General features: G+C 47.6%; 1 protein-coding gene across 9 annotated transcripts in view; it reads right to left on the reverse strand.

Annotated features, from left to right (window-relative positions):
- HIPK2 (homeodomain interacting protein kinase 2) overlaps positions 1–24,276 on the reverse strand; it is a 182,656-nt gene that overhangs the window by 114,954 nt on the left and 43,426 nt on the right. For all 9 annotated transcript variants that reach the window (XM_042973531.1, XM_042973511.1, XM_042973508.1 and 6 more), the window contains one exon: positions 7,485–8,568. In XM_042973531.1, the coding sequence (XP_042829465.1) occupies positions 7,485–8,568 (1,084 nt within the window). The remainder of the gene's footprint in view (positions 1–7,484; positions 8,569–24,276) is intronic.

Consider the following 24,276-nt stretch of genomic DNA (forward strand, 5'->3'; position numbering starts at 1 on the left):
CATACCTCATTAATGTTTTAACAGCAGAATTAGCTATAGAGCTTGTTTAAATGTATGTCACCTGGCCCCACCCCCAGAGAGCCTGTGCATTAGATTTGCTTTGCAACTCAGGAATCGCCATCTTATTTTTATTATTTTTTAATTTTTTCAAATGTCTTACTTATTTCTGAGAGAGAGAGACAGAGGGAAAGAGAGAGAGAGAGAGAGAGAGAGAGAGAGAGAGAGAGAGAGAGAGAGAGAATGAATGTGAGCAGGGGAGGGGCAGAGAGACAAGGGGACACAGGATCCAAAGCGGGTTCTGTGCTGAGAGCAGACAGCCTGATAACGGGGCTCAAACTCACCTACCGTGAGATCATGACCTGAGCCGAAGCTGGATGCTTAACCAACTGAGCCACCCAGGCGCCTCAGGAATGTCCATTTTTGAGAAGTACTTGGGTGGTTCTGGGGCAGGAGGATCCTTAGATTACACTTTGGAAACAACAGGCTTATGCCTCGAGGCCCAAAGTGGTTCGGGCCCAGCCCCAAAGCGGTCTGGCCCACTGTCCTCAGGTTTTGGGACACGTAGTTGGTATCCCTGCAGCAAGGCAGGAAGCTGGGCCAAGTTTCCGGGGCACTAACACTGCTCAATCTCTAGGGTTGCTCGGCTTTGCCCGTGTGGTCTGTGAAGGTGCAGGTTATTTCACGGTCTTTGAAGGTGTGCGTGTGTGTCTTTGCATGTACGTGCCTGTCCGCTGCATGTGTCCGTGTGTGTCCTTCCCTGAGGTGGTGTGGGGGACACCTGTGCCCGTTGGCATCTCTGCTGCAGCCGCGTGTCAGCTTCTGCCACCAAGGCGCTCACAAGGACACCTTTGTCTGCAAACGCCATGCACGGGTTTACGCTGTGGCACGCAGCTGGTGTGCACGAACACTTGCATACGTGGGTGCGCGTAGAAGGGAAGGGGACTTGGGCCGATGTAGTCGAGCACACACGAAGCTTCCCACTTGAGCTTTCCAGTAAGAAAATCTTAATTTCAAATTATTTCACCGTACGGTTCAAGGTCCCAGAGATGAGTAAAGGGAAATTGAAGATAACCTACCAGCTGGACAACTTACTGGTTACTTCTCAGACAAGCTGCAGCCCTAAAAGCTTTCACGTATTTATGGCCGTCTCCCTGGGTGGATGGGATTGTCAATGGGTTGAGTATTTCACTTAATACCCTCAAACTGGAGCCTTGTCCTGTTGTTATCTGCTAGTAACAAAAGACTCATTTAAAAAGCCAACGCCTGCAATGTGATTGGTTTCTACACTCTTCAATCAAACCTAACTTCTAGTCAGGCATCTTTTATACTTTATTATCTGTACAAGTTACGTAATTTTTGAAACTACTTATGTTTATGGCTTTATGAAGCTATGCCCCTCTTCTGAAGTGACTCAGAGTACGGCGTTTTAGAATGTGCCGTGTCCCCTCCTCATAGAGAGGCGATCATGGAGGGCTCCCAGTTTGGGGTAAGAAGGCCAAACTCAATCCACAGGAGAGAAAACAGTCCCAGGGCCACAGACAAAACCACCGACTCTGACCCACCATACGGCCAAACACAGGCCCTGGTCATAATGGGGTCCAGATGCAAGAGTGTGGATGGCCCCGTTGACATTCTATCAGTGACTCAGTAGAACACAGTGAGCTGGGGACACACAGGGCCAGGAGAGGGGTGGAAGCCTCCCGACTCTTCCAGAGCCTATCACTCAATAGCAGGGGTGGGATTTGAAACCAGGTTCCAAAGAGACGAGAGCTTCGGAATTGTGCTTTAGAGAAAGCAAGGTCAATAAACAAAAGAAAGCAAAACAAACGGATAGAAAACTATCCCCTCTAGGCCAATTATGCAGTCACAGTACCTGGAAAGGTAAATGCACTAAAAGTGTTCACATTTATACTGGGGGGGGGGGGGGGGGGGAGGCATCATAATCCAGGGCTTATTCCTAAACAACTAGTACTGTCTCCTAACCTCTGCGTTTCCCCAACTCTGTTTTTCTTTGCCATTCCCGTGGAATAACTTCATTAACATCCTTAACTTCGTTCAATTACTCTGTTGTTAAATCCAAGCCCCATATGCCTATGTTAATGTCCACGATCAGACCTGATTCCCCTAACCCTTACTTTCCGACTCAAGCCTTCAGCTCCTTCCAGATGTGACCATCTTCCCTTATTCATGCCAATCCTGGTGCCTCCCAGGCCCCCCTACCCCCATCTCTCATTTCCTGTAAGACCCACCTCAACATTCCTCCGATACAGCTCTTGCTCTATAAATCTTCCCTGTTAGCCCATCTTGCAAATTCTTTCACGGACTTTGAGTTTCTTGAACTGGTTTGCTCATGATTTGCTCCCTCCAAGGCTCAATGAGTGTCTGCAGCGTGATCAAACACTGGCAATAGCAAAACATCGGAATTACACTCCGGGTGATTCGTTTGTGTCCTGTGATCACCTCAGAGACACCATAAACTCCTCCAGATGAGTGATCTCTCCTTACCTCGTTCCCTTTAGATCTGCCACAGGACGCACAGTAGGTACCTAGTGAATGGCAGATGAATGGAACTGAATTAAAATAGACCTTCACCCCACCTAAAACAACCATGTAACCAATCTGAAGACGGACTCTGCAACCAAAAGAATCAGACAAAAAAAAGGTTAGATTATTCTAAAGAAGGAGATCATCTGGCCATTTTTTATGGCCTAAATTTTTATGCCCATTGTTTTTTTGAGGTTTTAGTAACGGTCTTAAGTGTTCCAAATTAAGTCTAGACGGAGTGTTCTGAATTGCCAGAAACAAAAAAAAAATCCACACATCTTAATCACTGACTATCCTTTGCCTGAATGGCATGTCTTTCCATTTGCTTTTCCTGAGAGTAGAGCTTAATATTTGGTCCCGTTTTTAGTTTGCTGATCACGCCTATAGTGGAAATACCCCCATGTCAATTTACCATTGGCTTTCCCTCCACCAGAAAACAACAACAACAAAAAAGCAAACAAGCCCCACAAAAACTGGTATGGATGTAGAATCAAATAAGGAAATGGCAGAGACTTCCAAGGTGAGGTAACAAAAGTAAGTTGCCTACGACTCCATTTCTTAGGGTGTGAGCATGTGAAAAGCGATACCATTAAGGAAATCTTTCTCCCTAGCAGTATTTCTTGGAGTGGACCTGAGGCCACCTGCACAAGCTCACCCCCAACTGTGTACAGTGAAGTATGTGTGCGTGTGCGTGTGTGTGTGTGGGGGGGGTGAGGTGAGGGGGAGTGGAGAGTCTCTCTGGAGGCGCTCCTCTGGAATTCTGATTTGGTGGGTATGGGGCAGGACCTTGGTAGAAATGTGTTCTTAACAAGCTCTCCTGGTGATCCTTATGCACAATACAGTTTGAGAAGCAACGGGATTTGGCAGTTAACTATGTAACAGACCTTCAAGTTGGAAGGTCAAGTAGGAAGGGGATACTCATGCATCAGATATAAAAAACTAAAAAAAGGAGCCTCTGTTTCCTGAAAAACTCACAGTTGAGCTTGCCGCTGCAGTAATATGCCCCCAACCTCGGCCACCCAAATGCCAGAGTTCCCTCCCCATAACACCACCTACTTTTCCAGGTACCTTGGGCCGAGGACAGGAACGTCTATGTCATACTGTTTCCACATCACACGTTGGGCAAGGGAATAAGATGATATTTAATACTGTCCCATTTAAAATAAGGAGTGACAGGCTTAAGCGTCCGACTTCGGCTCAGGTCAGATCTCACGGTTCGTGAGTTCGAGCCCTGTGTCAGGCTCTGTGCTGACAGCTCAGAGCCTAAGCCTGCTTCGAAATCTGTGCCTCCCTCTCTCTCTTCCCCTCCCCCATTCACACTCTGTCTCTCTCTCAAAAATGAACATTAAAAAAATTAAAATAAAATAAGGAAGGGCATGCAAGTGTCCTCCTCTTTTAAAGGGAGAGGGGCGCCTGGGTGGCTCAGTCGGTTAAGTGTCTGACTTTGGCTCAGGTCATATCTCACTGTTTGTGGGTTTGAGCCCCACGTTGGACTCTGTACTAACAGCTAAGAGTCTGAAGCCTGCTTCGGATTCTGTGTCTCCCCCTCTCTGCCCCTCCCATGCTCATGCTCTGTCTCTCTCTTGTCTCTCAGTAATAAATAAACGTTTAAAAAAAAAAAGAAAGAAAGAAAGGGAGAGATCCCCAGGGGATAATGTACCCAGCATAGATATAGGGGGATGCTGAGGGAACCAAGGGATCCACAGAAGGACAGATGCAGTGTGCTGACTTCCTTATCCCAGGCAGCTCAAACAGACACATTCTCTCAAGCTATGGCTGTAAATGTCTTCCTTCTCAGATTAACAATGGACAATTGCAGATTTTCTTTCCATCCCCAGTCCCCATAAGAGGCAATGCAATTGGGAAAATCAACTAGATAAATGTGGCCTGGAGTTGGCTGTCCCTCAGAGCTAGGACTAACACAGATAGAGCTGGAGACTGTCCTCAAACACCTGGATTGCTCTCTATGGTTGCCAACTACTCTGGGATTCAGATGAGGCCTGGGGAAGGAACAGAACATAGGCCTCAAACTGGGCTGGCTTTCATGTTGACTGTGCCCTTGAATCCAGAGCTGGGCGCAGAAAGTCACTATAAGGACCCGAAGCAAGTTTTGGCCAAAGTGACCCTGAGGAGGAAAAGGTCAGCCTGCTCAGAATTTTGGTTAACAGTCATCTAAGGGCCAAAGAAAAGGAGTTACATCACACCCAGGTGGAGGACCTTCCAAGAGTAATGGGGGTGCAGGGGCCAGAGGTGGAAGTTGGGGAGGGAGGAGCTAAAGAGAGCCCTGGGACTGTCTGCAAAGAAGCCTTCCACGCCCACCAGATGCCCCGAGCTGGGTCCCAGGCCCCAGGTGCAGACACAAAAGCAAAGTAAACTGCAGAGACCATCTGGTGGGAAAGGGACAGGCACAAGATGGTAAGATGTGAGGACATAAAGAATACCAAAGTCAAAGTTACTGGATCCATCAAGTTGTGCTCTGACAACTTATATGCATTGCCTTTTTTTTTTAAAAAAAAAAAAAAAAAGAAAGAAAAAGAAAAAGAAAAAAAAACAACAACAACAACAATCAGTCCCACAACCCTGGGATCATGACCTGAGCCGAAATCAAGAGTTGGATGCTCAACCGACTGAGCCACCCGGGCACTCCTGCATTGCCTTTTGAACAGTTTTTAAAGGTCCTTTTATAAGTCGCCACGTTCACTTTCTAGTAAAGGCAAATAACACTGGTACCTGTTCGCTGAATGGCAATTTAGGGTAACTGAGTAATAAAAGCCCGAACACCAGCTATTCCTGAACCAGACCTGCGAAGGTGACAGGGCGATCACGCCGCCCAGAGCTACCCCTGGAAGAAGAGCACTTTCTAAAGAGAACATGCGTCGGCTGTCTCACCCCCGCACGTCCTTGTCCTTCAACCCTTCCCTGGGGGTTCACGCAGGGCCCTATCCCGCAGCCTCCAAGCTCAGGCCCCGCCTCCCCCTTGGCCACGCGCGGCTCATGGTTTCCCTCTCCACGTGGCTCCAGAACAGACGGACAGACGGCAGACTGCAAGCACGTGAGCAGTAGAACCGTCCCTCCCGGAGCTGGCAGGGAGGCAGGGAGGCCAGGAGCGGAGGTCAGCAGAGGCTCCTCTTGGGCCGGGGAGATGGTGTGTCTGTGCATCTGGATGGAGTGGGAAAGGAACGCTGGGGAAGGACTGGGGTAGAGCCTGAAGAGCTGCTGTGGCCCAGCCTTCTAAAGGGGAGGGCGGGCCAGCAGGGGTGGGGCCCAGAGGCCGGTGAGGCCCCACTGGATGACGAAGGGGGAAGGGGCGGGGACACGACCTGTAGGCTCAGACCTCCCAGGGAAGGAGGTGTGAGGTTATCTGCGGAGGCCTGCAGGCTGAGGGCGGTAAACGGAGCAGGGAGAGGGCAGCCTCGGGGACGGGTGACCGGTCCGCGGGCCCACGCGCCTCTGGCACATTTCGCAGCCTTTCTCAGTGGCCGCGAGCATCAGGGCAGAAGGGCTCAGGCACACACGAGTCTTGGGACTTCGGTTTTATGGCCTACACGGCAACCTCTTAAATGTGGGTCGGCCCTGGCTTCTCACGGCAGCTCAGCTTCGCTCCTCGCCGACTTCCACCCTCGCGGGCCTGCTCACCGTCACCTCAAACACCGCCCATCACGGTCTCCCCAGAACGGACTCTCCTGCTTCCCGTTCCTTCCCGCTCCTCACACACCAACCACGAGCTGGACAGTGAGCGAGGCACTCGGGTGTGGTGACAGTGAGCGTCACCAGGGCGCATCGTCCCAGCAAGCCCGAGGCCGGTGACCGGACTTCCCCAGCTGGTGGGTGAGGAAGTGAAGGCACGGAGAAACAAGGCAACAAGCCCACGCCACACAGCTCAGCGAGAGGGGGGATCCGGTTCAACCCCGGCTCTCTCATCAGGGGACCCACCAGAGCTGCTGTTTCCAACCCTAGCTGCTGTGCTGGGATCCCCAGAAAAGCTGTTAAAATAACATCCGTGCATGACCCCACACCCAGAGAGGCTGATTCAGCTCGTGGGGATTAGGACCCCACCCGGCTTATTTTTCAACTCCACCCCTCACCCCACCCCCCACCCCCACCCCCCCCCGCCCCCACAGGTGACTGCAACACCCAGGCCAGGGCCGGGAGCAAGTATGCCAGAGACTCCAGAGGGTCTGGCCGGGGTCTGTGGTGCTGTACCCCGGGGCCCAGCAATGTGCCTGGCACACGCTGGAAGGGCAGTCAATCCTTGCTGACTGACAGAAGGAATGCAAACTCCACACACTCCCCATCCAGGGCTCCAAACCTGGAGCTCCCACCCGGCATGAGCTGACTGGCCCCTGGGCCACACCTCACCCTCCTGCCCTGCCTCCTCCCCGGGGACAGAAAAGTCATTCTCCCCGCCTCACCTTCGTCCTGCCACCCCGTTCACCCGCCTCAGGGCTTGCTCCATGTTTAAGGATGCAGCTGTGGCCCCTTGGTCTGGTATTTCAGACCCCAACACCCCAGTTTATCCTTTCAATCACATCTGCCACCACCCAGGTGCCCCGCTGTGCGGGCGGGGGTCCTCCTCATCTCCCGTGCAAGTCTGGAGGCTTCCTGCAGCAGTGACTTCAGTGGTGCCCGCCCCGTCCAGGCCTGGATCCTTCTCACCCACGAGGACCTAACTGCCCGGCGGTGCCCTTCACCCCAGCCTCCAGGGATTCCCTTCTGACTCCGAAGGTCTATGGCCGAGAAGCCTACTCGGCTCTGGTCTCGCATGGCCTCTGACCATCATTTCCACGTGCACGTGTCCTCGTTTTCTGACTAAACTAAGATCACTTGAGGGCAACAACCGTGGGCACGTAATTTGGCTTCTCCCACAGCGGCCGCCACCGCCCATGCTCCGTGAGCGCCACCGGGCCCTCGCCATTTCGTCTCTGTGAGAGTGGCCTTACCTGTAGTATCTGGACTGCAGGTAGGTGGAACACACAGCCTTGGACACGTGACTGGCCGAACCGAAGTCGATGACCTTCACTCTGTACGGCTGCCTAGACGGATCTACCAGCATGATGTTTTCCGGTTTGAGGTCGGCATGGATGAGACCGAGGCTTTTCAGCTTCATCAGGGCTGTGGCTACCTGCTGGAGGACTGGGCGGATGTACTTGAGGGGCAAGGGGCTGAACTTGTTCTGCTTCAGAAAGTCATAGAGGTTCTGCTCCAACATCTCAAAGACCAAGCACGTGTGGTTCTTGTGCTGGAAACACTCGTAGGCGCGGACAAAGTTGTAGTCGTCGGCGCTCTCTGTGCTCAAGCGGGCCAGGATGCTCACCTCGATCTGACCCTGCCGGGCATATGACGGGTGGTTCTTCAGGATTTTGATGGCCACGATTTCATTGGTGCCCCGTTTCCAGCACTTGACCACTTGCCCAAACGTCCCTCGGCCCAGGAATTCTAAAACTTCGTAAGTGTTGGTCATGGAACACAGCACCTCATGCTGGACCAGCTGGTAATCACCCTCGCTGTTGGAGCCGCTGTTTTTGGAGGTGGCGGTCGATGTGGCGGCAGTGGCTACAGTGGCCCCACTGGCATTATTCTGAATCATGGGTGGATGCTCTTCGATGATCTGCACGCTGCTCGTGTTCTCAATCTCCTCACTCTTACGCTTGAGTCCACATTTTTGGTAGGTATCGAGAAGGCTCACAGTGCTGCGACGCATCAGGTTATGGGGTCCGCCGAGGACTTGCCCGGTGACGGAAGCGCTACTTGCTGATGTTACGACTATGTGCCCGGTGCTTCCTGGGAAGATGATGGTCTGCTCGTAAGGTAGGCTTGGGTTTGGGATGGGCAAGGAGGTGCTGACGGTTGTGGTGGCTGGCTGAGAAGGCGGGATGTTCTTGCCCTGGCCGTACGCTTTGCCGTGGGAGCCGTACCCAGTCATGTCCCAGGCGGAACTCGGCTCCACTTTCAGTTTCTTCACACTACAGAAGGCACTTGATTGAAGGGTGTGAGGGGAGAAGACTTGCACATGTGAGGCCATACCTAGGAGGAAAAGAAAGGGAAAGACACACGTTTTAGTCGCCGCGAAACGGACGAGCTCAGCAGATTCATCTCAGTTGTGACCGGTGGCTTGGGTCCTAGAGGATATCTTCCTCCCACTTCAAAGCAAGGTTGGGAAAGTGAATGTATCCACCCCCCCCCCCCCCCCCCCGGGGAAGCACATTCTGGTCACTCAGTTTGCGGGGCCGAGGAGTTCGTGTTCCGCCTGCCACCGTGGGGGGTGGGGAGGGGGAGAACCGTAGAGTCAGTCAGGAATACAGTCAAGACTCAGATACAGAGTTGGAATATCAGGACTTTGTTCGTGACTTCTTTGTTTTTATAAATACCGTTTGGGATAGAAACAGATTCTTCCCCAATTCTCGCTGGGTTGCAATCCTACTAAAACCGAGGACTGTATCAGGTGGCCCAGGTAACTGTTAGACTTAATTGTCCCACATGGTCTGCTACTCCTTGTCACAGACCCTGTTGGGTTAACTCGTTCGAAGAAACATCTTCCTCTACGGGTCCAGGCATGGCGCCACTCATGATCCGGTAGCTTCTGGATGAACCGTAATTACCCCCTGGGATCTTAGTCACCTTAAATGAATTCTCTAGGGCTGAGTAGATCAGCAGTTAGTCTGATGCTTCCATTTAGATGGTCTAAATAAAACATTTTGTCATTTATTTTGTTTTATATCATTGAAACCTTTACTTTTTTTGTGGGGGGGGAGGAGCGGGTAGCACCATTTATGGGCTCTACTCACTAACTTTTCCTGCTGAATTCATCTATCCATAAATTTATCTATAAAGTACTGTTCTTTCGTACCAACATCTCAGCCACAATTTAGATAACCTCCGAAATCTATTAGACTGTAACTCTGGAATAGTTGCACAATTTAGAATTTTGATGATTCTAAAAACAAACAAAAATCATAGAAAAGTATCAAGGAAAAATAAGGCAATGAAATGAGGAAGGTAAGTTCTTAACGGTGAAAGTGAAAACAAACACTGCTCATCATCTAACTGTAGTTGATAAACATTCGTTTTTGAGAGAGAGAGAGAGAGAGAGAGAGAGAGAGAGAGAGAGAGAGAGGAGAGAGAGAGAGAGAGAGGAGAGAGAGAGCAGGGGAGAGGGGAAGAGGAGAGAGAGAGAATCCCAAGCAGACTCCATGACCAGCGTGGAGGCCAATGTGGGGCTCAGTCTCACAACTGTGAGATCATGACCCGAGCCAAAATCAAGGTAGATGTTCAACCAACTGAGCCACCCAGATACGCCATAACCATTTCTCATAGAAGCACAAGGACAGTGGGATTTCCATCAAGGACTGCTGGTGTCTAGCCATCCTTGTGTTCCTGTCTCAGACCCCTCGCATTACCTAGAGTGGTCATTAAACATTTTCCTTCACACCCTGTCACCTGTCACCCTAGCCACCCTCTCTCCCAGCAGACACCTTCCACTTGTCCAGGAGCCCAACACCTGCAATCTTGCTTTCCACCTTTATTCTCTTCATTTCAGAACATTCCTGAATCTACATCCAGCCCCCATCCTTTCTGCTTTCTCCCCGGTCTCAGAGGAAGCTGTGTCTCTCATTTCCAACCCCCAAATCTCCTTTCATTCTCATGATTCCTCCTCTCCAGTTCCCTCCACTGTCCTCTCCCTCTCCCAGAGCTTTCAATTTCTGCTTGTTAATTAGATCCAGGTCCTTAGTAGGTATTTAATAAAGTTTTGCCAAGCAAATCAATGACTTAATCTTTTTCTGCCTTCCTGTGTCACCGTGTCACACATTCCCAACTCAGAAGGTAAGAAGAGTAACAGCCATACTCTCCCCCTTTAATTTTTTCCTTCTCACCTGTCATCAGTGGTTTATGCTCCCTTTTCTTCAAGGCTCTCTCCTTAGTCTACGCCCCCATCCCGCACATCCACACACTATAGCGCTGTGTTCTGCAAGGTTCTTAAAGGTAAATGACTTCCTAATTGCCTAAACCAATGGCCCCTTTTCAGCCCCTATTCTCCTTGACCTCCCTGCAACATCTGATATGCTGACCACAACTTCCTTCTCGATGCTCTTATCTGTGCTTATGAGAATCTGTAATCTCCTCCTCCAGTGTCTGATCGCACACTGTGTGCCTGGGTGGTTCCTTTTCCCCTTCCTCCTTTAAAATGTTGGTATTTCCAACATTTTGACTCTGTTCTCTCTGGAAGATATTCATTCAAACAGTTTGAGCTGTCATTTTTATGCAGGTGACTCCCACCGTTTATCTCAGGCCAGGTTCTCCCTCTTATCTTCCATTAGGAAGTTCTGCCTCCTGCAACATCAAAGACTATCTCCCAAAGCTGAATTCCTTATCTTCTCCTAAAACTTTAGCCATCTCACGCCCCTTTCTAACATCCCCCATTCTGTTCATAGAATATTCTTCTAGTCACTTGGTTCCAAAAATGTGGATTTACCTTTGGTGAGTCTTCTTTTATCCACGGACAACGTGCTAATTTTATTAATTTCTCTTTCTTTCAAAATGTCTTCTGTAGCCATCTCTTTATTTCCGTTCTGGCTGCCACTTCCATGATTAAAGCATTTATTTATCACTTCCTAATAGGACTAGGGGCAAATGCCAACATCTGGTCTACCTGAGAAGTCTTTTCCTCTAACTTGTCCATATTCAGTCACCAGATTAATCTTCCTAGAATAATTCTAAGCACATTACTCCCCTGTCCAGAAACTTTCAGTGTCTTCTTAGTGTCTACAAGATAAAGCTGAGGACTCTCTCACTTAACACTGTCACATTCAATTTCAATTACCTTCTTGGTTTCATCTCCAACGAAGAACTATCCTCAACCCCCAACTTGAATTAAGCAGTTCTATCACTGTTTCTAGAATGTCTCTACGTGTCCTACCTCCACACTCCTATCTCCATTCCCTCATCTGGCACGCCTTCACTGTTTCTCTGAAGTTATTCAAAGACAAGACAATTCGGATCCCTCCTCTTCCCAGACCTCACCAACCCACAGTGATCATTCCCGAATCTCTTCCCCTACAGCACTTACCACATGCACTATCCATTTGGCCACAAATTGCACCTCTGCCTTGCAAAATCTTGTCTTGTTGAGCTGAATTACTTATGTTTTGTGCTATTTCACTTGTTACACATTTAGGTCATGTTTCTATAACCAGCTTATATTCTGGGTCCAAGAGATACAGTCTCTATTATCCATGGCAGGCACTCAGTTGATGGAATAAAAGCACTCTAACTGGCCAGACCTCCAGGAGAGCTTAGCTCTCTGGCCATAGAGCAATGACCAGTCATAGGCACCTATGGGACCTGGCCATCCCCTGGAAAGTAAAGAAAAACCTGTAGCTATCTTCCCACCCATACCAAGGCTTTTTAAAAAAAAAAACGAGGCAGGGGTTGGGCAGCTCCTGCCCTGATGTCAGCACTCACAGCCTATCGGTACTTTCAGTCTGGACATGCTCTGACCGTCCACAAGCAGCCTCAGCCTGACACCCAGCACCTGCTCGGAACCCCACCTTCATCCTGATCCCGTAGATCTAAGAAAGGCTTCCCTTCCTGTTTGGATCCTGAACTCCAATATCTACCTATGCAAAATGACTACACCTCCATATACATCTTTCTGCCCGGCAAGACCATTTTGGCTTGCTTATTCAGAATCTACACTTTACCTATTTTTTCCCCATTGCTCTTTCTGTTCAAGTCAACCTCCCTCTAATTCTGTCGTAATACTGAAAATGTTGTTTTCTACAGTCACCAGTACTAAATATTCATATTGTCCTAGATGTTGTCCACTATGTAGAAATAACCAGTCCCTCGACTTTCAGTAACTTATCTACTGGAGGCAAAGCGTTTCCTTTGTCCTTTGCTACCTCATGTGCCCCTCATTCCTCAACCCTCAAGTACTTGGGGAGGGAAGGGTCGCATGGCATTGGAAGAAAGTTGCTGATGTTACATAAGGGAGAAGTGGCTCTTTTCTCTATTTTCACTGTTTCAAAAACATTTTGTAGAAAGGCCAGAGTGTAGAAGTGGAAATTTACAGAGGGGAAGAGGATGGCTTATGACTTATTTGTTATTGGGATGACAGCCAAGGGTCATAAAATTGTGGAAATCATCGCTGGCTACCTCTGGTGACAGATGCCCGGGACCAGAGAGGAGATGCGCGTGGCTAACAATGCCCTTCATCGCGCCTGGGGCCTCAAACGCTATTCCTCAGGATTACCATGATTCTCCAGATTTTAAAATCTCAAGTACCCACTAGGCTCTGGGCCAGATGTACTATGGACAGGGTAAGCACACGTCCGACTTTGTCTGGGACAGTCCAGAGTTACTCTTTCCAATCCATTCTCACAAAGGTCCTAGTTTGAAAGCTAGGAAGACAATTGATGGGTTTAGGCTCCCAGGATTAAGCGGAAAAATCAGGCCCTGACCCTAGACATTCCAACCAAAACAATTCTATGTGCCTCTCTGTCTCTGTCTTAATGGTTTATTGATAAATTCCATTTTCTAGGATTAAGAGTAATTTTTTTCCACCTAAAAATAAGAATAGTTAAATATCTTCCTGATTTTCCTGAAGGATTAGTGCACAAGATTTTTTTAAATGTCATTTATTAAAGGACTGGCTCATTTAGTTCTTTTTTCTCCCCCCGCTTAGTTGCTTAGTTTCTTCATAATTTTTTATTTCACAACTAGAAGAACTGAAAAGTTGCTTCACATCTGAGTACATTTCCTTTCCATTTCACCACCCCAAAATTATCTACTGGAAGATCAGACTCTGGTAAAACCATGGGGATGAGTGAGGGTTCAACCATGATTTAAAAAGAAATTAAATTGAATTCAACTTCACTGAATTCTACCAAAGCTTGAGAGAAGGAATTGTAAGTAAAATAATGGCACCATTTCCCACAGTGGATAAGGTTTAATTGTGGTTTGGCAGATGTGAAATAGATTACCACACAGAATCCAGTTACATTATTCGCGAGAACACAATCGTGAGCACCACAATCGTGAGCACCTTGGTGTAGAAGGTACACACGTCCCCACTTCCCCAAATCCTCTGACACACACTTCTGCTGAGTAATGAGTGTTTGACAGGAGCAATCAGGAACTTAAAGGAAGGATTAATTCCCATAGCCGACGGGATGCCGTATCTGTATCATAAATCAAATTATTACATGAAGATATCGTCCAGTTCTAGAATATTTCAAAAGAAATGTCAAAAATATACGAATGTTAGAAATGAGCACCTGAATGGATATTTTCCGACATCTAGGGTTAATCTGAAAAACCCTTGATCGCCCTGTACAACATGATAATTGGACGCCTCGGGGCTTGAAAAGTACTAGGAAAAAAATGTCTTCGTGGACATGCAAAACCATATTCATACAATTTTAATGATAGTCTCCCTGCTTATCAAGTTTATATTTCACAACTAGTGCAAAGATAATTTCAGATTAGCCAATTTTAAATGATATATTTCCAAAATAGTGTACACTAAATGCCTGTGGGGCTTTTACATTGTTTTCAATCAAAGTCGGTTTATCCTCTAGTGGTGTCACGTTAAATATACAGTCTACTCCATCAGAGCACAGTTGAGAAGCAAACATACACTCGACAGAATTCTTTTGTCGATAATGACAATAACAATACTACTGACTGCATTAAGGGTCCTCTCTATAAAAAAGGCTGGGGCTGGGCACGGAAGGAAACACAAAGACATCTAACACGTCAGCATTGCCTAAAGGAGCCTCAAATCTCATGGGTTTGTCCAGTTCACTGCAAATTAAAAAACAACAGGCAATTCTAGGCAACTTAAGTAACCAGTCAAGCTAAACATGACAGGAGTTTAGAGGAGCTAAGACTTGAGCTGAGATTAGAGAGAGGGAGTATCTTTGAAATGTTCCAGGTCCTGCTGACGGGCGTAAGCAAACTGTGGGGAGCAGCCGGCACTATGGCCCTATGCCCTCAGGAAGTTTAGGATTTGCTTGGAGATGACAATGTAGGGGCATTTTACATAGGAAAACAACAACAAATGCTAAACAAATAAACAACCGTGTGTACCAATAGCCTACCCATCCAGAACTGTCATCTTCTAACTCAGTCTTTCAGAAGTAAGTTTTGAATACTCAGTAAGGCTGGGGTGAAGCCCGACCACTAAAGCCACTCCCATCCAACCTTTAGCCTTCACCCGGCCTTACTGACTGTCCTTTAACACAATTAACAAGTTGCAGAGGGACTATCATTGACTTTGCTCTCTGTGTCAGACCCCGGGTGCTTACACCCCACAACTGTAAAGTGCATTTTCCCTGTTTTACAGATGAGTTAATGGAGTCTGGGGACATGATCTAGTTTGTCCAAGGTCACTTTGCTACTACGAGCAGGGCTGGGATTTGATCTGATGTCCGCCTGACTCTCAATTCATGCTATTAACCATTCTTTTTCACTCTTCAGGTTCTCAGACTAGAAGTTCCAAACAAGGAGACCGGTCCAACAGGCAAGGAGAAATAAAAGCTGATACGGGAGAAGCGACAGATGTAAAGTATGGGGCACCCCCGACTGCGCACCACCTACTAAAATCACGGGCACCCACGACAGTGATCATCCTAAGCCATCTACCATTTCTGCATCATCTGGTTCCCATAACATCCGAGAAACACAACCAGTCAAAATTGGTCAAATAAAATAAGTGTACGTCATTAAAGAGGTAAACCTCACTTATCCGATGCAGAGGGGCCCCAGTGGGCAGAGCACTGGTCTGGAGTGAGACGATCTGGGCTGTCACAGCAGTCCAGGGGTGAGGCAATGAGGATCTGGACTAAGGGACTGTCTGAGGAAGCAGAAAGGAGGTAGCAGAAACACAAGGCTTTGTGGAGAAGAAAAGACAAGACACACTGACAGGTGGGATGTAAGGGCAAAGGAGAGAGAAATCAAATATGTCTGGGGGACTCAAAGGAGCAGGGGTCCACGGCCGTGGCAGGAAAGACGGGGAGTGGAAGCAAAGCTGTCTGTCCCGGGGGCGGGGGATGGGATAACAGAACAGGTTTTCCACAAGTGGAGCTACAGCACTGACAAGGTACCCAAGTGGCGAGAGTCAGTGTTGAACTCTTCACGCTGCAACTCTGAGGCAAGGAATTCCTTAATTTACCAAAACTAAAGTGTCAGGAGTCTCTGGTCACTGACCATCAGCATCTAGTGTCCATTTGCTCAGTTGAGTCTTCAATGAGGACAAACCATCTTGAAAAGAGACTGGATTCCAACAAGGTGTGCTAACCTGGCACAGGATTAGTCAGAGGGGGAAGAGGGCAGGGCGACCCTGGATCAGCTCACGCGTACACCGAAGACTGCTAAACAAAGATCAGCAAGACAAGTGACGAAGATACCAAAAGGGGAAAAGGCTAAAATCAAAAGTTCACATCCCAAAGAGACTGAGGCAGGAAAGGTGTCCTTGGTTTTGAGGGGAGAGTCCAGCTGGAAGAGCTCTATTTTGGATAGATTTCGTTGTAGACATTGACAACAACATAGAGGAAACGTTCTATACGTACTGAGAAAAAAACCAGGACAGGAGAATGAGCGAGAGATCGTGACTGGAGATATTGACCTTAAGGGCCATCACCAACATCTAGATGGAAATGGAGTCCGTGTGGGTAAAGCTGTTTCCCAGGAAATATGGTGTAGAGAGTAGGGCAGATGGCAAATAAAGAAATCCTTGGGGGCACAGACGTTGTCGAATAGTATGAGGAAAGTATGAGTCACGGGGAAAAGTCAAGGATAAAATGATGATAAACACAATTAAGGGATTGATCCTAGAGAAGGAAAACAGAGAAAGAGCTACTGGGCCTGGCTGGATATAAGCCAATAGCCCTCTTTTCCCACAGTGTCAGGAGGAGAGAAAGAAGGGGTGCTTTCCTGGGAAGAGAAGCAAACGCACCATGTTATCCTCTCGCTTTTCCAAGAAATGTGATTCTCTTCAGGACTCTCAAAATCCTTTACGTCATCTGCCTTGAACCTACAAATTCTACCAGAAGCTGGAGTCCTTCAATTGAGAAAGCATCCTGTCCTCGCCATTTGCAAATTCTCCTTATCTGTCTTCCTATGGGCTCGTGATGTGTCCAAATCGGCCCCTCTCAGGTTCAGACTTACTTCTTCTTGGAAGTTGCTAACCTCACCTATAACAGCTTTGAGCCTCTCTCACGTTCACCTTGCTGTGACTCTACCATATTGCCTGAACAAAGCCATAAACCGTGATAGATGAACCAGCCTTTCACGGCGGCAGGTGAGTACCACAGTCCACGAATGGATTATGTGGAGGCCATGTTACCAGGTGTTTACAGGCAATCTGGAAATTAGGAATCCAATATAATTCTGGTGAAGGAAAGAATGATGCCATTAAGACCCACATGCTTTCCAGTTTCTTTCTCTAGGAAATTGGCGGAATCCATGAAAGGAGAAACAAAACTAACTCAAAAACTCCTTTTTAAAACAATAGTTGCATGAATCAACACTCTTGTTAGTAAAAAAACAAGGAACAAAAAAACCCTAAACTCCTGAACATCAGAGTATTAGTTTCCTGGGGCTGCTGTAAGACAGGACCACAGACTGGGTGGCTGAAGCAACAGGAATTTGTTCTCTCACAGTTCTAGAGGCTGGAGGTCAAGATCAAGGTGTTGGTAGGTTCAGTTCCTTCTGAGGACTCGTTCCCAGAATCCGTTCCAAGGCTCTTCATGGTCTATAGGAGGCTGTGTTCTCCCTGTGTGTCTTCACTCCCTCTTTCCTCCATGCATGTCTCTGTGTCCAAATTTCCCTTTTTATAAGGACACCATTCATGTTGGATTAGGACCCACCCTGATGACCTTACTGTAACTTAATTAGCTCTGTAAAGATTGTGTCTCCAAATAAGGTCACGTTCTGAAGTACTGGGTGTTAGAACGAAGCATGTGAGTTTGGGGTGGGGGGCACAATTCAACCCATAATAATAGGTTTAAGGAAACCAAAAGCTTTTTACCAGACTTTAATCTTCTCAGGATACAGAGTCTGGATATTCCAAAAGAACTCCCTCCGTTTTTCCCTCCTTAGAGAGAAGGTATTTCATTTTGTGATTTCCCCATATCTTGCCTCGAATGACCTATGAGGGCATTTCAATTAGTCACATATTACATATGGAAACAAGCAAAAGCAAAGTGGTTATTTTCAATTAAATTCTGCATGACGTGCATGTTCTAGTGCTTCTGGAAAAGGCCATGCAGGGATGTACCTGTTATGTATCCTGAGGATAACTGCAGTCCACTCTGATATAAAGGAGAGTTGGCAGGGACATGTTAGTAACACCCAAATGGGAAAGAGTCAGCCAAGTTTCTAGTTCTGACTCTGGGTGTATCAAATATTTGTAAGTAGGACATGAGTAAGCTCAAAAGAGAAATCATTTGTGGGCTGGGCATGGGATGGAAGTTTTCTTCTCGGGCCAGTCTTGTGTCACACGTACTAATTCTCTTCTGCTGTCCACACTGTCCTTTTCATGCGAAGCCTGTGGCGGCTGTGACATTTCCCAGCTTTGCATTTTCCTTCCAACTGAGGATCTCAAGAAGAGAGCCCTTCCTAAACAAACTTGACGGGATGAAAAGGGTAAATATCCACCAACTGTAAAAACAAAACCAGCTTTACTCCTGGTTTCAACACAGATAAATTCCATTCAAATATACATTTTCCAAGGATCTAGAAGGATGCTCATTTTGTTCCTGAAATGTTCTAAATAAGGCGGTTGAACTTTCAATGGTATTAATTTCCAGGTGTTTGAGTCACAAATTTTTGCAAAAGCCTTGTCCTCGAATCTCTCAGCCACTCTCTCTCACTACCGCCCCCCCCCCATTCACTACTGCTCCAAAATCATGACTGACACCTCAAGAAACGAGTGAGCCAGAACTGGAACAGATCTTGGGGAGACCAGGTATGTATCTGGCAATGCTATGCAAGCCTCAGTTTCGAGTTTTCTATCCTTTAGAAATGTCTTACAAAGTCTAGTCTAAATCAAGGCTAAAAATCCATTAGGCTTTTTACTCTCGAGTGCAAAACAGAGTTATTCTGGTTCCATACTGGTAAAGTAAAATCAAATGGTCTCCTTACTTAACCGTCACTCATCCCATGCCCAGCCCACAACCGATTTGTCTTTCTGAGCTCATTTAGGTTCACCTCCGGAAATGCTTGGCACACTCAGCATTGGAACAGGAAACCTACTTTCCTCTTTCCCATTTGGTATTCTAATTACTGTGCCACGCCAACTCTCTGACACCAAAGAGTATGCAAATTCCATTACTCTATGGAATGCTATTGCTATGTGTCCCCTCAAAAGATATGCTGGAGTCCTAATCCCCAATACTCGCAAAGGTGACCTTCTTTAGAAAGGAGGTCTTGAGGCTGTGATCCAGTTAAGATGAGGCCATTAAGGTGACTCCAAATCCAATACAACTGGTGTCCTTATAGGAAGAGGAGGAAAGACACAGACACACAGAGAATTCTGCATTAAAGTGGAATTAAGAGTGGTGTGGCCGCAAGCCCAAGCGTGCTGAGGGCTGCGGGTGCCACCAGAAGCTAGGGAGCGGCCAGGAAGGCTCTGCCCGGAGCCGCAGTGGGAGCCAGGCCCTGCTGACACTCTGCTTTCCGACTTCTGGCCTCTGAACTATGAGAGAATAATTTTGTGTTGTTTCAAGCCACATTTTGGGTACCTTAATGCGATCATAGCGCTAGGAAACGAATATACTCTATAATATATTTCAGGATCTATTTCACCGAAAAAAATATGTTTGTACTCGAGCTGTGATAAAGCATTTGTAACAATCGCAGGGTCACGCGGGCCAAATGGAGTCTGTCTTTGCCGCCTCTTGGTTGAAAAGCTCTAGAAGCATCCTCAGCTTTACTCCCATGGCTTAGTCACCCATCCTGCCAGGGCGCGGAGCACCTCCCCTTTCCATGCGAATACATTTGTTCAGGGCAACCCACGTTCGACTTCAGAACAACAAGATTTGGGACGAGAGCAGGCGACAGTTCCATCTGTGCTCAGCTGCAGCCCACCAGCAGTTAAGGAGTCCGGGGAAGGCATTTCCTCAGACCCGCCCTCTTGAAACCTCAACTCCTTGCTGTTAGACAAAGAAGCCAGGACAAAGGCCCGCCGCCTGCAATCTGCTCCCGGTACAACACCTGTTCGCTGCCTCTTGTGCTGTTTATGTATGCCTCCTAACGTTTCTCTCCTAGGCTGTTATCTACCCGCAAAGAAAACTTCGTGAAAGCTGTCAGGCAGACACAGGATGCCTGTGAAGCCGGCCGCACACAGGCCTCTCTCCCTTGGGTTCTCTTCAAACCCAGGATCCACCCCACCCTCGGCCAGGGGCACAGCAGCACACCCCTCTTCCCGGACTTAAATGCCGACCGCCGCTCCCATCGGGAACTCTCCATTACTGCTCCTTTGCTCCCTGGCGGGTTTTTTCATTGCTCTCAGTTGCTTTAACTGACATCTGACAAAACTCCATTAGAGATCATTTTGGGGAAAGGGAGAGGAAGTGCCACTCCCGTGGTGGAAAGAGAAGGAAAGTGGGAAGACACAAAGGAAGAAAAGTCAGAGAAATGGGTGGAAGGCTGGCAGGGATGCTGGAGGAAGATAGGGGAGGAGGAAAAGGTAAAAGAAAAGATGGCAGGGGCGCCTGGATGGCTCAGTCGGTTGAGCGTCCGACTTCGGCTCAGGTCACGATCTCGCCGTCTTGTGAGTTCGAGCCCCGCGTCGGGCTCTGTGCTGACAGCTCGGAGCCTGGAGCCTGCTTCGGATTCTGTGTCTCCCTCTCTCTCTGCCCCTTCCCGGCTCTTGCTCTGTCTCTCAAAAATAAACAAACGTTTAAAAAAAATTTTTTTTTTAAAGAAAAAGATGGCAGAGAAGTGAGAAAACGCTTGTGTAGATTAAGGTGGGCTCTTCTGTCTGCCGCAGACACTTTCATGCTAGGAGTCACTGCCATCAGGCCAGCCCCGGTGCGGTTATTAGCCCACAGCCCGGGTGCTGGGCTACCCACAGGCGGCACGGAGGGGAGGTGACGCTCTGACGGTTACTGGCGCCTTCCTCCCGCAGCATGCCTCACGCGTAGGAGAGCCTGCCCGTGTCCTGCCTCGTAACGCAGGCAGGCACCTGGTGACGGGGCGGGGGGGGGTGTCACAGCGTTCTGAGAGCTCGTTCCAGACTGCTTCCGAGTTCCCCGGGAGCACGTCGGCCGCGGGCTCTGCCCCTCGCTGGCTGCACGGTCTCAGCCCGCCGCACGGCCTCTCTAGGCCTCAGCGTCCTCCTCCAGAAAACGGGCACGGCGAGAGCTTCTCAGGGGGTCGTGGTGAGGATTAACGGCGCGAGGACACTCGAGCACTCAGCCCGGTGCCTGGCCCACACACGCAGTCCGGTGTGCCATCTCCGGATGGACAAAGGAAACAGAGAAACAATGAAATGGGTCTCATCTATTACTTATCTCAAATGCCACTCCGTCAGGAAAGGCAAGTTTGATCAGGAAGAAAGCAACTTCTGATGACCCTGAAGAGGATGCCGGGAAACTTCAAGGGCTTGAGAAGATTCACACGCAGAGCCTATATTTTACCTCCTTTGCCTAAAAAACATGTGCCTTTTTTCCCCTTGTAACTCTTTTCTTCTTTTCAAGTTTTGATTTGTTTTATTTAAAACAAATTTGTTTAACGTTTGATTTATTTTTGAGAGTGAGAGAAACAGACAGACGGAGTGTGACAGGGGAAGGGGCAGAGAGAGAGGGAGACACAGAATGTGCAGCAGGCTCCAGGCTCTGATCTGTCAGCACAGAGCCTGACGCGCGGCTCGAACTCGTGAACCCCGAGATCATGATGTGAGTGAAGTCAACGTTTAACCGACTGAACCACCCAGGTGCCCCTCAAGTTTTTATTTGAACTCTCCCGTGACGTGGCTTCTTTTCTCTCTCTAGTTGTGTAGTTCTCTCAGCATTCAGACCGATTTCCTGGTGTTTGAAATGATTTGGTATTCACCTGCTGTGCTCGAGGGACGAGGTGAGCCTAGGCCACCCTAACTCCTCCAGGACTCCTTATAATGCTTTATACCAAAGTTCTACCCCTGGTCATAATTGGGACTCACTTTCTTTTTATTTTATTTTATTTTATTTTATTTTATTTTATTTTATTTTATTTTATTTTATTTTATTCATAAGCATAATTGACATACAGTATCATGTTAGCATCTGGTATACAACATGGTTAGTGACTTGACATTTGTAGACATTGTGAAGTGACCACCAAATAAGTCTAGTCACCATCTGTCACCTTACAGAGGTCCTACAATATGATTGAACTATATTCCCCATGCCACATGTTATATCCCCATGGCCTACTTATTTTATAACTAGAGGTTTGTAGCTCTTAATCCCCTCCACCAACCTCCCCTCCCCCCCCGCCCCCTTCCCTCTGGCAAACACCAGTCTGTTCTCTGTATCTGTGAATCTAGGTTTTGTTTTGGTTGGTTGGTTTTTGTTTCTTAGATTCCACATATAAATGAAATCATGCAGCATTTGTCTTTCTCTGATTTATTTCACTTAACGTAATACCCTCTAGGTCCATCCAAGTTGTAACAAATGACAAGATTCATTCTTTTTTATGGCTGAGTAGTATTCCATTGTGTGTGTGTGTCACATATTCTTTATCCATTCATCATTTGATGGACACCTGCGTTGTTTCCCCATCTTGGCTACTGTAAATAATGCTGCAGTGAACACAGGGGTGCATCTACCTTTGCAAATTAGTGTTTTTCTTTTTCTTTTGCTGGAAAGCCAGTAGTGGACTTGCTGGATCATATGGTGGCTCTATTTTTAATTTTTTGAGGAACCTCCATACCGTTTCCATAGCGGCTGCACCAGTTTATATTCTCACCAAGAGTGCACAAGGGTTCCCTTTCCTCCACATCCTCTAACCAGCATTTGTTATTCGTCTGTTTGATTAACAGCCATTCAGACAGGTGTGAGGTGACTAGACCCAGTTTCTAAATACAACGTGTTCATTGCAGATCTGTATCTGTTACATAAACTATGACCTTTTTTGATTGAACACTTGGTAAGAAAAAAAACAAAAACAAAACTTGACCACCCCTAATACATGATATTTATTTTTAATAAATTATACATGTTCTATTTTAGTACCATAGTATGCTTACTAAAAACACAAACATACAAGATTTAAAAGAATGGGATAAAATATATGTATTTCTAGTGTTTGCTTCTATTTCCCAATAAATTGTTCTGAGCCCCTCACTTTGAAAACCCCCGCCTAGGACTCAGATGTCCAAGCCAAGTGAGTTAGCCTTGGCCACATGATTAACTGCGGCCAATAAAAAGTGAGCATGAAATACCGTTTCTGGGCAGAGGCTTTGCAGAGCCAGTGTGCGGTCCCCCTATTCGATCCTCCCGCCAGCGACGATCCCCGGGGTGGAGACTGCATGGCCAGAGAACCGAATGAGGATAACCAGGAGCAGAGGGACCCCAGCTGAGTCCCCACAGGTACGCAGGCAGCATGACGGCGAAACACACACACCCTTGTTGTTTTAAAGTCCCGGGTTGCGGGCGGTTTTTGTGGCCGCAGTATAACTCAGCCCCTCCTAACTACAATGCAACTTCCCTTGATGCTGCTGTCCCAGATGAGTCTAAATGAACGAGGTCGAATGTAATTATATTTTGATGCTCGTCGTGCTTACCCGTCGAAAGCAGAGAGCACCATTTTTAGAGACAAATTTAAAACTTCTAAATGGTTCAATCCCTACCGCCCCTATTTAGGCACCAGGTCTGTGCCCTGTGAAAAAGCTTCATGAGACCCATGCGTTAAACGATGGCAAAGCTCAAAGCTTTGATGATCCTCAAAGCTATTAGTGATTTCAGGTGTGCGCACCCTTATCCCCACCCAGGAACGCTCCAAAAAAAGCAGAAGGTTTAGGATCATCTGTCACACATGCTTATTAGGCTTGGAACCTTGGAGACAAATGACATGCCAGCACTGAAATGGGAAGCTGCTCTTCAGACCGGCCACGGCAGTTTGGCCGAATTGACGCTGAGGTGCCCTGGTCGGAGCCTCAGCGCATGCCCCTCTGCTGCTGCTTTCCTGGGAAAAAGAGACTTTTTCACACCCTGCCCCCAGCTGCATGATGCAATGCTTCTGTTCTTGGGAGAGAATACCCAAGTTCTGACATCATAATAACCGTGGGTATTACTCACGATACGCTCACAAGCCTGGCGAGGCACAGTCTGTACCCTCTTTATCACTGAAGTCAGCAATGGGTTTAAAAATAGCATTTGCTCCCACACCCAGGGTACCACTGACTCATTAATGGAGGAACAGACACTATCCTGGACTCCTTACTTCTATGGGGTTTTAGACCGAGGCTCCAAGAACTGAGGTACAGCACGTGTCCCCGCTCTAATAGGGGTGCTGTGCTGTGCTAACTTACAGAGAGAGCTCGGCAGATCCCAAAAGAAGGAATCCTTAGAAATTGCAAAAGCAGGATTTAAGATGCTGTCATATTTGTGACTCAAACATGATCATCCTAAAATGTCATTAAGGAAGATATCTATAAACTTGGGAACTGTAACATGCTGAACATCCCAAAATAAAGAGGGATGATGTTACAGTGGTAAGTGACAGTGTCGGAGTGAAGTTTATAAATAA

Source organism: Panthera tigris, chromosome A2, assembly GCF_018350195.1.
Source record: "Panthera tigris isolate Pti1 chromosome A2, P.tigris_Pti1_mat1.1, whole genome shotgun sequence".
In the NCBI taxonomy this organism is placed as follows: domain Eukaryota; kingdom Metazoa; phylum Chordata; class Mammalia; order Carnivora; family Felidae; genus Panthera; species Panthera tigris.